The sequence below is a fragment of the Anarrhichthys ocellatus genome, unplaced genomic scaffold (assembly GCF_004355925.1).
Source record: "Anarrhichthys ocellatus isolate YVR2014 unplaced genomic scaffold, GSC_Weel_1.0 scaffold1009, whole genome shotgun sequence".
Taxonomy (NCBI): domain Eukaryota; kingdom Metazoa; phylum Chordata; class Actinopteri; order Perciformes; family Anarhichadidae; genus Anarrhichthys; species Anarrhichthys ocellatus.
In genome coordinates this window covers 1-14,489 of record NW_022280983.1, presented here as the reverse complement: position 1 = coordinate 14,489, position 14,489 = coordinate 1, and the positions used below count along the sequence as shown (strand labels likewise).

Below are 14,489 nucleotides of genomic sequence, written 5' to 3'. Positions count from 1 at the left end.
CATCCTCCGCTTGCTTCTCTTGGCTCTGCAGGAGAAGAGGAGCCAGGTGACAAACCAGCCAATCAGAAGACCTGCTACGGCCAGTACAGCAGCGAGCCACACTGGCACACTTTCTGTGCAACCGGGGGTGAGAGGCAGGGCTGTGCTGTGAGCTGTGGGTGCTGGGGTGGTGGTGATGGTCGAACTGGCCAAGCTGTTCACCTTTGTGAAGATGTAAGGATGCTCCTGGAACGCATAAGAGGGAAGGTCTTCTATTTAATCAAACACACTTTTATGAACCATTATTGCAATTATACACAAATTGTACGGATAAATCTCAAGTGGGTCAGTAGCAGGTGAGAAGTGCTTGTGTGGCAGATTCCTTACCTCAGTGGGACACTTGATGTTATCTCTGGTATTTCTGAAGTTGTTGTACGTCTGTTTTTTATCTACTGGCTCCAACTACAGATAAAACAGAGTACATCTTTGCTCAGACCATGACTAAATTGCAGAGAGATGTGGTTATTTACTTATCTATGAGTGAATAACTGATCAGGGCCACAAGTGTAAGGGTCTTCCCCCCCTGGTCTAAACCTACAAAATGTCACTCAAAGTGACACGTACCAACCAGGAAAAGATTTCCACAAACACACATAAACGACTGCAAAGAGACACAAAAATACACAAAAAGACTACAAAGAGACCAAAACAACCACAAAGAGATGCAAAAAAGCTGCAAAGAGACAAAAGAGACGCACAACAACTATGAAAAGGGGCAAAGCAACTACAAAGAGACACAAAGCAACTACAAAGAGACACAACATGACCACAAAGAGACACAAAACAACAACAAAAAGAGGCTAAATAACCATAAAGTTGTTGTGTCTTGCTCCTATGTAGGAGAGGCGACGTGGCCTTTATATGTCTGTGCCCAGGGGCCCATTATCTCGTAATCCATCCATGGACTTATCCACAACCCTTCCCCTGTCAAACCCTTAGCCATTAACTTCCCGCCTTGCCGGACTCACCATGTTATTCCAGAGAGCTGCAGCCATGTCAGCCTGTCCTCGTTCACTGAAGTGGAAGCAGTCCAGAGAGAAGTAGGTGGTGTCAGGTTTGCCGTCCTGGAGAAGAAATAACACAACATCAAGGGCTTGTTACTGCACTAAAGCTAGCGTAAATGTTTGTATTTGTCAAGTGCAGTGGAGGCTCAGGGGTACACGGAAGACTCACAACATTCAAAGGAGTGATGGTGTTCCTAAAAAAGGGCTGCACGACCACAGTAAAGTCCTCTCTCTCTTCATAGCGGCTTCCATACACCAATTTTTCCGTCTCAAGCTGAAAGAAAGACCACAAAATTTCAAATATCTTGTTAAAAAAATCCATCTGCTTCTTCTCACTCGTTAAAAAATCCAGAATCTATGAAAATGCAAATATTTTCACTACAAACATTTAACTACTGAAGATAAGATGTCTCTTACTACACTGAAATACCTGTCCACATCACACTTATATCTTCTGTATGTTGCATATTGGACCATGATTGGCTTCCAAACTAGTTGTAATGTTTGTGAGTACATGTCTAAAAGTCAGATTTAAGCAAACACAATTTTGAGTAGACAAGTGAACTTTAACTGCTGGTCACACCAGCAGTTAAAGTAAAAGAACAGTTCCAGTCTGTTCACCTGTAGATCTCGATTGATCCGTTTTACTTCAGCCAGCTCTGGGGAATCCTCTCCTGGTAACAAGAAGCATGGGCAGACAAGCCTGAGGATCAGGGGTGAAAATAAAGAGTTGATCTTGGATAGTAAAATCAAATCATCACTGAATACAGAGTGCTGCTTTTTGCATAGACCATGATATGATGTGTCATTGATTCAGGGATGAGGTATTCTTTAATAAACACCAAATCATAATATATTTCTTTGCTGGACTGACTAGGTATTAGATCAATATCAAGAAAAGTGCTGTAGTCAAAGGAGCAAATGTGCCTTGGACTCAGTGGTCTGAATCCATGTAGAATTGATTTGGCATGTGTGGGTCGATCGGGCGTACTTTTGAAACACATTGCACCCGAGACTATCCTTTTTGACCCTGCGAAGGCCTTCAACTTCTAGGATCTCCACGACGTTGACAACTGCCCTGGGAACCTACAGTCAGAAGAGAAGAAAATGTAAACCTATTTAATCTGGGAGGTGAAACTGTGAATTTACATTACAGTATTTTTTGTGTAATCAACAGTTATTTCTCAGTCGGTAACATCATTATTTTACCTCTTTGTAAAGCATATCCAAGCTTGTCATCAAATGTTGCCTGTAGTTCTGAGGTGACAAAGAGGCCTGTAGTTTTGAGACCAAAATAATAATACAATTACACACAAAGCACAAGGCTTTTTATTAATCAATAGTGAACACGAGTACTCTCATGCCTTATTTTGTCATTAACAACTCTTCTATGTATGAGCGTACGAGCAACAACTAACTCTAAGCTGTCACTACCACAGTCTCAGAGCCCATCTTAGATTGATGCTGTGCTTTGATATTCTGCTTCAAAGCACAAACATTACAAGAGAGACTACACTGTCAGTGGTGTGCGAGGGGAGTAATGGAGAGAGAGAGAGATAAAATGGGAAATGGAGGCAAAATGGCGAGCAAGTGGTAGCAGGGGGCTCTGGAATTGCCAGTCGGCAGTGCCCGAAAGCTGAGTTCATCTCAGGCTACGCATCCTTGCTCTCCCTCAACTTTCTTGCTCTAACTGAGACCTGGATCACACCAGAAAACACTACCACACCCGCAGCATTGTCAGATGTGTACTCTTTCTCTCACACTCCCAGAGCTGCGAGGCGTTGGTACTGGCCTGCTAATTTCCCCAAAATGGAACCAACTGTCTTCCTATCTAAACCAGAACAGTGTCTTGGACCCCCACCAGTCCGGGTTCAAAGTGGGTCACTCGACTGAGACAGCCCTCCTTGCGGTGACAGAGTCGCTTCACGCCGCGAGAGCGAACTCTCTCTCCTCTGTCCTGATTCTCCTGGACCTGTCTGTGGCATTTGACACGGTGAACCACCAGATCCTCCTCTCCACCCTCGAGGGGATGGGCGTCTCAGGCTCTGCACTCTCCCTATTTGCATCCTACCTGACAGGTCGATCCTACCAGGTGACATGGAGGGGGGCCGTGTTGGAACCACGCATGCTGACTACGGGGGTTCCACAAGGTTCAGTCCTGGGCCCTCTTCTCTTCTCACTCTACACAACATCTCTGGGTTCTGTTATTCACTCGCATGACTTCTCTTACCATTGTTATGCCGATGACACCCAGCTGGTCTTGTCATTTCCCCCCGGTGACACTCAAGTGGAGGCACGCATCGATGCGTGCTTGGCTGACATCTCGAAGTGCATGACGACACACCACCTCAAGCTCAACCTGGACAAAACCGAGCTACTGTTCCTCCCGGGGAAGGGTTGCCCGCACCGAGACCTGTCCATCACCATTGACAATACCGTGGTGACGCCAACTCTGACTGTGAGGAATCTGGGTGTGACCCTGGATGACCAACTGTCATTCTCAGCAAACATTGCATCGGTTATATGCTCCTGCAGATTCGCCCCTTCCTCACTGACGAGACGGCACAGGTGCTCATCCAGGCTCTTGTCATCTCCCGCCTGGACTACTGCAAGTCACTACTTGCCGGAGCCCGGCGTCGGCCATCAGACCTCTAGAGCTTGTCCAGAAAGCTGCAGCTCGCCTGGTGTTCAATCGCTCCAAGTTCTCCCACACAACGTCCCTTCTCTGTTCTCTACACTGGCTACCTGTAACAGCTCACATCCAGTTTAAGACTCTGGTGCTAGCCTACAGGGCAGTGAAAGGAACAGCTCCTTCCTATCTCCAGACCATGGTCAAGACCTACACCCCCGCCCGACCACTTCGCTCTGCTACCTCCGGGCGATTGTTGCCCCGTCGCTCAGAGGTCCCTGCGGCCGATCAACCCAGTCACGGCTTTTTTCCGTCCTGGCCCCACAGTGGTGGAATGATCTCCCCACTGACGTCAGGACAGCAGAGTCGCTACCCATCTTTCGGCGCAGGCTGAAAACTCACCTCTTCAACAAGTACTACCCTGAGCCTTCTTAGCACTTATTGTATTCATATTAGTTTGTTGCACTTATTGTATTTGTATTACTTTGTTTTGTGCACTGTACTTTTGCTCTGGTTTATGCTCTTAGATGCTTGTTTAAAAAAGGAGATGCACTTATGACTTCTGGTGACTAGTAGTTCTCTTGAATACCTATGTTGAATACACTTATTGTAATTCGCTTTGGATAAAAGCGTCTGCTAAATGACTGTAATGTAACGTCTGCTCTTATCTTACTCTGACACAATAAAACTATTAGGGGAGGGCTGCTACACAAAGCTTGATTATTCTGCTCCACTGCGTGGTCCCATTTGGACAGTGATATCATGAGACGGCTCTACACAGGGCGTCACACAACACTACGTGATGTTTGGCCACTGTGCCATGGCAGGAGAATCTTTCAACCTGGAAGGGGTGATTTGAAAATGTCCTTACTCCTGCTTTTCCTGCTTTGTGACGACTTGTTAAAGCAACTCACCCGATCATTGCAGTAATCACACAGGTCATTGCCTCCAATGAAGAGGGTCACCAGCTTCCAGTCATTCTCAAAATCCACCGTCTATTTTTGTTGAAATGATGGAGAAACGATAAGAAAGACAGAGAGAGAAAGAGAGAACAAAGATTACTTTTCTTGCAAATTTGTGGTCACAAAACAACATCAGTGCATGTTTTAGTATAGAACCACAATTTAAACTCACTGAGTCATTCTTCATGGTATCAATCAGGCGTCGGATCTGCCCTGGGATTCCTCTGTATGAAATTTTGAAATGGACAAAATGCTTAAAACATAACACGAGTGAACCATTCAAACCTGCTAACAGATCAAAGACATGTTGGAACTCACGATATTGTAGCTCCTGATACCGCCATGTTGAAGCCAGTCTGCCTTGTCCCTCGTCCCTTTGACACCCCTTTGATTTCAGGATTGAACTTCTTAAGGATATCTGATGTGAAAAAGTAAGAAAATTACTGCGCAAAAGACAAAGTTCTGTTACAGTCCAAATCTGCCATCTAGTGGTGCTATTACGCACTATAGAGCAACAGAGCTACAGATAAGGTTTTGGACTTACTGGGTAATGTTGTGACAGTCTCAAGAGTTTTGTCTCCTCCAATGCTTTTTGATGAAAAGCAAACAATGAATACAATGATTACAATCCAATGTACATATATGTGTTGTGTATGTAGTTTGTGTGCAGTATCTCACCTCCATGACACCCCTCTGTACTCAGTTCTTAGCTGCAGGAGATTCGTTGCCTTAGCACCAAAGCCGGCCTGCATGCAGAAAATGATGTTTATCATTTCTCTGTTTATCTCTCTGACCCATTCAATTAATAATACTAATGCTCTCTAAACTACAAATGATACCACATATGACAACCTTGTACAGAAACCGTGTGTGAAAATGATGCATAAGAAAAGAAAATGCTAAATTTATTGCACAAACTAATCTATTCCATCTCTTTCTATAACTATTACATTATTTGCGCCACCACTTGTGAAGTAATGCATTTCAAAACAGAGACAAAGACAAAACGCAAAAACAAGGATAAATAAGTATATCAAGATAAAACCAAACATTTTAGGAAAAAAATATTACATGGGCCTTGAGATCTTTTTACTGCGCAAAATGAAGACAATCCTTGGTCACATTCTTGTGTACAAACATACCGTTAGAGAGTCTCCCACAGCAGCCACCACTTTGATGTCTGCTGGTCGTAACCTGTGAGCTACAAATATCAAAATTATCTTATTTTACATCTAACATCTCTAATTGCCTTTAGGTAACAGCAACACCTTGAAATGCTTACCTGAAGTGGGCACAGAGTTGGATGGAGCTGTGTTAACGCAGGAGAAGTCACTGCCCCAATTCTAAAGAATAATATGTTTTAGGGATTTATAGTTTTGGCATCATGCATAAATAATAAGTACTTTACATTTTAAAGTTGTGCTGAGTATGAAAGGCAGAAACTATGACCTACTGTAGCAGGAGCAGGAGTGGGGGGAAGGCCTGGAAAGGTGTAGTTGCTGTTGACAGCAGTCCTAAAAAATGGGTTGGTCTAATAAAGAAATAATCAAAAACATGTCAGTACACAAAAATTATAAAACAGCATTATGTAGTATGTCGGTTTTGATAAGTTGTTGGACTCACTCACCTTAGAGGGACACTTCAGATCAATGGCAACTGAGAAGTCTTGTGTAAAAGTCTTGTTTCCCACTGGCTCTAACTAGAGATAGTGAGAGTCAGTGATTTATTTTGGATCATTACAACAGAAATAAACACCACATGTGCCAAATTACAATAAATGAAATGTCTTATAATAAAGAAAATCCTACCATGTTGTTCCAAAGAGCCTGAGCCATGAGAGTGTGAGCTTTCTGGCTGAGATGAAAACAGTCGGGTGAAAAGTAGGAGCGATCAGGCCGGCCATCCTTTTAAAAAGAAAGGACAGGGAGAGGGAGGAAACTTTAAAAAATGTTAAAATAAACAAACAACAAATGAATACAATTTCATAAGGAATATGTAATGTTTCAGGTGTGTTACCTCTAACTTGGGAAGGACAACCTCCCTGAGGAAAGGCTGCAGCACCACAGTGAAGTTGTTGTGTGTGTCATACCGCCCAGAGTCAATTAGCTCTCTCATAGCATGCTAGACGGAAAGACAGCCAAGAGATAGAAGACCAAAAAAGAAGAGTTTGACCTTTGAGTGACATATTTTAATAATCAATAATAATAAGCACTTTTTCCACACAAGAGATGTAGCTCCACAGTCAAACAAGGGCAGATCGACAATAACTTGAACATATAACAACTTTTAAATAATACAATTTGAGATAAAAATGCAGTAGATGCTAAAACATATTAGTGAAGTTAATTAATTATAATGATGATGATGAAGATTTAACCCCTGGAATGGATGTTTAAATTATGTTCTCAAAGTCAAATTAAGACGAGTGAATTTGTGTCTATGAAGTAAATTTGTAAAGCGCTTAAGAATATGGACAAAAAAAAAAACCTCTGCTTTGTTGTGTACCTGATAGGCTTTATTGAGGTCTTTGACCTTCTGGAGTTGAGAGGATCCCTCTGTAGGCTGCAATATGCAGGGGCAAACTAAACTGAAACACAAACATCAAAACTGTTAAAGATTGACTTGGTTAGTTTGTTTTTGTCTTACACAACCAAAATAAAAATCACTGACCTTATGAACGAGCCGGGACAGCCCAGAGTTTTATCGTTGTACAGATCACGCAATGGTAAAATGTTTAACACCTCTATCAGATTGACAATGGCACGAGGCACCTGGATGATACAAAACACAAAGCTTGTAGACTGTCTGTCATTTGGATTATGGCTTTTAAATTGCTCACATAGAGTGAGGTTGTATGTTTGTGTGATGAAGGCGAAAACATACTTCACTATGGAGTATGTCCAGAGCTTGGCGGATACGATCAACCACATTCCTGGCTGAGAAAACAATCTGTGGAAGTACACAAGACCCAAAGCATGAAAGATTTTCTGGTTTTCTTAATCATTTATGATGGTTTGGGACTGTTGATCCAACAAAACAAGCAATTTGAATACGTCACTTTGAGCTCTGGGAAATTTTGATGGACATTTCAGTATTTTCTGACATTTTATTGACAGAACAAATGATTGTAATTGTCAGTTGCAGACATAAAACAATTATAAACGCTTTGCTTATGAAGGTTAGGGTTATCAGGGCTTTCAATATGAAAAAGGAATTATAAAGCAGATCTTGAACAGCATTTTTGGAAATGTCAACAGATCCTAAATCTGTAATTTTGCAGATAATGTAAGACAGTTCAACAATCATTATCATGGGAACAAAGCAAAGCATAATGCCAAAGAGTAGTGCTTACGCTGTCTGTGCAGACGTCACATAGGTCATTGCCACTAATAAACATGGTGATCACTTTCCAGTCATTGTGGAAGTCAATGCGCTGTAACGGAGATAAGAGGTAAATTTTGCGTTAATTGAGAAAAATTGGAATATAAAACTGAGACAAAGCATGTGTTTTTACCGTAGGTTACCACTCACTGCCTTACCAAATCATTTTTCATTTTGTCCACTAGGACGCGCACCTGTTGCACCATGTCCCTGAAAATAGGAAGGTTTGATGGTAAAATTCTTGTACTTGTTCTTGTGAGAGTAAAAAATAGATAATACTAATATTGTGACTGACCCACTCTTGGCTCCTGCCACAGCCTGATTGAGGAAGGCTTTAGGAGAGTCCTCTTTACCTATCCCCTCTGAGAAGCCGGTCAGGTTGGGGTTAAACACCCTCAGGATGTCTGCAGACCACAAACACAGGGAAGGTTAGAAAAAGCACACACACACATGATACACATAATGGCGCACATTCTGTATTACTTTGTAGAAGATGCGGTTTTTAATATCATACAATTTCTTTTTCAAACAAACAACAAAAATATTGGAACAATCAGTGTGGATCAAATCTTCAGTTAACTTAAGACCCCGACATGAAGTTAAGTGAACATTGAGGTTTTTCTTTTTGTCAAACCAGTTGAATTCACCATGTTATTCTGTGATTTATTGGAATTCTGAAGTGTTATTTAAACAAGCAATTTCCAGCTTCTGGTATATTTCTGAATACTTTTATGTAAATGTAAATGTTGTATGGCTATTGAAGATGTAGAATGTTAATATTGATAATCAAAGGTATCCTAAAAAATATAGTTGATTCAGGTTACGCGGACATAAAAACGAGAACTGCAGAGGTCTATAATGATGGTGATAAAACACCTATAATGATGGTGATAAAACACTATAATTATGGTGATAAAACACCATAATTATAGACGTTATCACGGACTACAACTGGCCAATGATGGACATCTGATATTTGATTAGATAAACCTTAAGCAAGTGCTTTTATGTAATTTAATTATAGGCAAGGCTTTTACAATTTTAAAGAATAAATAAATAAGAAGTAAACATACTTGGCAGAGTGGTCACAGTGGTAATGTTTTCATCACCACCAATGCTGAAAAATGAAGAAACAGCTTGTTAGTTTCAAAAGCAGCTCACAGAATTACCAAATTAATTGTTGAAGTATTTTCCCACACGATCAAAATTAGAACAAAGGTGTGCTTTAGCTTATCCTACCTCCATGACAGTCCTCTGTACTCATTAATCACTAACAGAAGGTTGTCATTCTTTGCGCCCACACCATTGCCCGCCTGCAGAACAACAGCAGATGTGAGATCGTAAGAGCGAAGTAGAACCAGAGGAAGTTTTTAATGAGCCAGATCCTGCAGCTGTGGAGATCTGCAAATACTTTTTCTGTATTAGAGTTACATTCTGAGTGCCGTTTGAGCCTTATAATCTACCCTAACTCCCAGTGTTTCATCTCTTGGTAGTTGAGTTTGCATGTCTGCACACATCCACACACAACACAAAAGCACCATTATGTGTATAAAGTGTATATCTGGTCTTCATCTTTATTCATGCCTATTGGGATGAGGATGTTTTCAGATATATATTCAGGCCGCAGCAACAAAAAGTAGGAGAAGGGAAACACTCACTGTCAGAGAGTCGCCTACTGCTGCCACCACCTTGACATCTCCAGGTCGGAGTTCATGAACTACACCGAGAACAAAGTGGTTGGATTGAACTACATTTCCCAAAACACAGAAGCAGAATAAGAGCAAAAGGGTTTTTTTTCTACCTGAAGTGGGTGTCGTGGGAGATGGACTTCGGTCTGTGCAAGGTATCTCAGTACCCGTAACCTGAAAAACATACAGTAAATTTGAGTACATTTAACTGTATGTGCTGCCATTCTACACTTTAGCTCTGAGGGTGACTGGACAGACTTACAGGATCTGTTGGTGTAGAGGCGTTCCTGTAAACTATGCCTTCCCTTTTAGTGGGGGAATATTTATTTGTACGCAGGAACAGTTGTTCCTGGGATGAGAATGGAAAAGAAGTTTGCAGTTCAAACAATAAGTATCGGATTTAAAATGTTGTATCTTGAGTACTGAAACATTTCTCTGTAGCAGTGTTACGGGATCTCACCTCGGTAGGGCAAAGGGAACTAATGACACTTGTGTCCATGACCTCTGCCTCACCTGTCGACGGCTGAAGCTGGAATAGGAAAAGTTATGATCGTAAGATTTCCGGTTCATGTGCGGGCAATGCTATGCAGCCAATGACCATGCAGTGTCAAACAGTATTGGTTACACAATTCTTGTATCTGCATATAGATTAATGCAGAACGAGGAAAGCTGGAAAGAGTCATCCACAATCTCATCAAGTTAATCTTTACATCTCCTATCTAATCTCAGATAGGGATATAAACGTTCACTTTAATCATTTTTCCATCTGACTTTTGCTTTGAGAGATTATAACTCTTAGCTGTTTGCTCATTTTTAAATAATTTTTTCTTCTTCTTTTTAGGATTATTCTTTGAGCATTTTGATGTTTTACTGACGAAGATAGACAGGAAAGGGTGAGGGAGCGGGACAATTTTAATGTCAGAACAACATATCGATCAAAAAGGTTTACAGCCGGCTGGTTTGTCAGACACAGCCTAAAGTATATACACAGTAGCCTATCCTGTAAATGTTATCAAGGACTTTAATTAATAAGAACGTACCATGTTTTTCCACAGCTGGACAGCTAATTGGTTTAGGTCAGACCATGTGTTCTCCTACAAAGAAACACACGATATATGCTGGTTACACATTAGCAATTTCAAGGGTTTTTCCTGTATTGTTACTGGAAAGAATAATTTACAGTTGTTAACAGTATTGTTGATTATAACTGGTGTCTGGAAATAATTTTCTTTACTTACCGAATCTGAGATGGGTTCAAGGATAACTGGCTCAGACAGCAGCACAGCAGTGAAGTCGGCCCTTTCACTGTTCCACTTTGGATTTTCTAAGACTTGACCTAGAGAGTCCTGAAAACAAGACAAATGGATATGTGTCAAGCAGGTAGCCAATCACATGACTCAGATGAGCCACACATTTGCCATTTATTTACATGTATCTTACCTGCAGTGTTTTCAGAAGAGTTGCTTTACGTAATCGCTGGTCTATGCTTTCATTCCTCATACACTGACACCTGCCAGCAAATAAAAAGCGAGCACATCACTGCCACATGCATTTTACAACCAACAGGTTGACAACACGATAGAATAAATATAGTGCATAAGAAAAGGGTTTCTATCATGTCAAAATAAATGACTAATTATAATTTATATCAGGTATTTTGCTAGATTTTTAATACCTAAAATTCTAAACACTCACTTGTCCTGCTGATGATTTGAGCTCCAGACCATGACGTGAACCAAAGTGAGATGCAACTGTAAACATACACCCAGCAAATTAAAGTTTTTCTAGTCACTATTTTTGGCAAAACTGTATTCAACAAAAAGTAAAATACCGTTTTCTGCAGCAACTGCAGAGCTGCTTCCACTTCCTGCACAACAGATTTAACATCTGCAGCAACCTGAAGAACAAAATAAACAGTTATACACTCTTAACATCCTTAACTTAGTCGTACGTTTGCTCCATCAAACATGATTTATTTGTAGTTAGACATCTTACATTTGGTGAACAGTCACACAGGGAATCTGCCGGGGCAAACAGCAGCACAAGCTTCCAGTGTGTCACCTGCACGAATCAGATTTGAGTCACAAATTTCATCACTTAAACTCGACTTGACAAAATCAAAAAATACTTTAAATCGACTTGGACTTGAACACCATGCAGTGAATAGACTTCACTCGGCACTTGGGAAAAAAAATGACCAACGATAATTAAATTTGCTTTCAGAAATATGCGGTGGTCAACAAAAAAACTAATTGCAGGTTAGGATTTGGAAAAACTTGTCCATGCATTTATCTTCGGTAGACTGGACGACTGTAACGGTGTGTTTACAGGTCTCTGTAAAAGTCAATCAGAAAGCTGCAGCTCGAGTCCTCACTAAGACCAAGAAAGTGGATCACATCACTCCAATACTGAGGTCTTTGCACTGGCTTCCTGTCCAAAAAATAATTGACTTTAAAATCCTGCTGTTGGTTTATAAAGCACTGAATGGTTTAGGCCAAAATACATCTCTGATCTGCTGCTACCTTATGAACCATCCCGACCCCTTAGGTCGTCTGGGACCGGTCTACTTTCTGTTCCCAGAGTCACAACTAAACATGGAGAAGCAGCGTTCAGTTTTTCTGCTCCACATATCTGGAACAAAGTCCCAGAAAGCTGCAGGTCTTTAAATCTAGATTGAAGACTTTTCTGTTTTCTGCTGCCTTTAATTGAACCAGATTCAAGGATATTAATCAATTTCCTGCATTTCCGCATTTTACTACTGTATTTTATTTCTTAAACTGCACTGCAACTTTTATTCTATTTTTAGCTTTTTAATGTTTTTAATGTTTCAATCAATGTTCTTAACTGTTTTTGAATCTCCTTTTGTTTTGCCTTATGTTTTGATGTTTTTAATGGTTTTATGTGACGCACTTTGAATTGCCTTGTTGTTGAAATGTGCTTTACAAATCAACTTGCCTTGCCTTACATGACTCGGTCCCACCTCTGAAATACAGGTTGTATAATTTACACAGTTAGAGTCTTATTGTTTTTTAAATTGTTATGAGAGGGTTAATGTGTACCTGATTTGAAAGGGAGAGAGACAGTTCCTCAGCTTCCTCCAACAAGCTTCTGCAACACACACACACACACACACACACACACACACACACACACACACACTCTCACATCACACCTGCAGTAATATCCTCATACAGCATTTATGTGTGCGACTGTGTGTGTATGTTTGTGTGTGTGTTACCTGGGCTGCAGTGTGGTCTGATCCACATGTTGAGTGATCACTTCAGGGTTAAACATGGACAGCAACTCTACTCAACACACATAGACACAATTAGACTTAATCTGCATCATTTAAAACACTTTACAATGAGACGGTGGATTATGTACATTATGTGATAACTGCTGATTGTAAAAGCTTCCACTTATGTTGCAAGTTTTGCTTACTTTTGTGTGAAATGAAGGTCAAGAACCTGTGTTTATGGCCCCCTGTCTTATCTTTAAAGATAAACTAACCAAAACTGTAAGATTATTGTTCTAAGATCTTTTCTAAAAAGTGTGCGCTGTGTCTGGCATTTCTTGTGACATTTCCTTGACCTGAACCAGGTCTGAGAATATGATAAAGGAAAATTTGAATTCAGTATACTGGAGGTGCTGGTACTTACCGATATGTATGAAGTATTCAAATGTATTGTCTTAGATAGATGAATATAATTATTTTCAAAACCAAACACCGAATTGGTATTTTAGATGATCATACACCGCTTCATTTCTACTTGATTGTAGAAACATTAAGTGAGTGTTTGAGAGGCTGTGAGAATTTATAGACTTACCATTGACTTTACTGACGACTCTGTATGCTTCATCCCTAAAGAAGAAGACAAGTTGCCAGAGTAGTAAGAGAGGGTTGATAAAAGTTTAAAAATATAAGCTTCCTCTTTAAAGCAGCTCAGTAAGGACGCCACATTTGTGTATTTCTCGAGTATTACGAAAGTATTTCTGCATTGTATTCGTGGCTGTTTACCTGTGTGAGAGAGGAGTTCCCAAGACATAAAGAGCTGAGATATCACCAGGTCTGAGAGTATGAACTGATGGAGAGGAAGCAAGAAGTCAGAAATGTCGTGGTGCAACACGAGATAACATGTTTTAGAAAACAATCTGCATTCAAGTCAGATTAATATGATTATTGATGATAATTGCTGAGTGCTGTACCTGAATAGGATGGGGATAAGAGGGCCAGTGGTGAGCAGAGTATGTCCATGAAGCTTTCTGTCTGTAGCACAGAAGAACAATTCCTCAGACTGTCATCCATACAGTATCAGAATAGTATGACACATTGTTAATAAAGACTGTCACACTGTACCTTCTCTTTTAATAGTTCATTTTTTCCGACATCAATGTTAACAGCAACTAAACGTGACATTAGAAACAAAAAAATAAGTTAGTACATTTGGGAAAAGGGGGAACATTTTAATCTTAAACATTCCGTTATGTAAAACGTTTGTCAAGTTAACTGTTAAGAATAAAAGTGAAAAGCTAACAGGTAAGAATAAAAACATCTTCATCCACAATTTTTTCTATTTCAAACCCTTTTCCACTAAAACACAGCAGCTTATTTAAATCTAAAAAGGCTCTTTTTAGATGGCAGGACAATTTCTATTAGGATGTTAGTATGTTTCTTATCATTTGAATTGTCTTAGAGTTCAACACAGAAAAGATTCATGATGACTGAATTTCCTTTTTTTCATTTGACTTTATTTTACTTTGCATCCTAAACACATTGTGCACAGTA

The 14,489-nt window shown here is 40.3% G+C and overlaps 1 protein-coding gene across 1 annotated transcript; it reads right to left on the bottom strand.

The window, feature by feature from the left end:
- Nucleotides 1–3: 3 nt before the first annotated feature.
- Nucleotides 4–14,404, bottom strand: LOC116377199 (phospholipase B1, membrane-associated-like; the record flags this gene model as incomplete). Its single annotated transcript, XM_031838778.1, has 42 exons — nt 14,061–14,404; nt 13,910–13,970; nt 13,722–13,785; nt 13,531–13,565; nt 12,942–13,008; nt 12,763–12,811; nt 11,699–11,764; nt 11,535–11,600; nt 11,399–11,454; nt 11,144–11,213; nt 10,942–11,049; nt 10,744–10,797; nt 10,164–10,232; nt 9,966–10,052; nt 9,817–9,877; nt 9,674–9,732; nt 9,255–9,328; nt 9,089–9,132; nt 8,311–8,419; nt 8,174–8,225; nt 7,987–8,067; nt 7,518–7,583; nt 7,305–7,405; nt 7,140–7,221; nt 6,651–6,755; nt 6,443–6,538; nt 6,262–6,333; nt 6,088–6,165; nt 5,917–5,977; nt 5,777–5,835; nt 5,313–5,380; nt 5,179–5,222; nt 4,953–5,052; nt 4,807–4,858; nt 4,587–4,667; nt 2,253–2,318; nt 2,035–2,129; nt 1,665–1,746; nt 1,213–1,317; nt 1,008–1,103; nt 367–441; nt 4–225 (listed from the first exon to the last, which is right to left on the bottom strand). Coding segments are annotated over exons 1-42 (3,198 nt in total), but the record flags the coding sequence as incomplete, so codon positions are not given.
- Nucleotides 14,405–14,489: the final 85 nt, after the last annotated feature.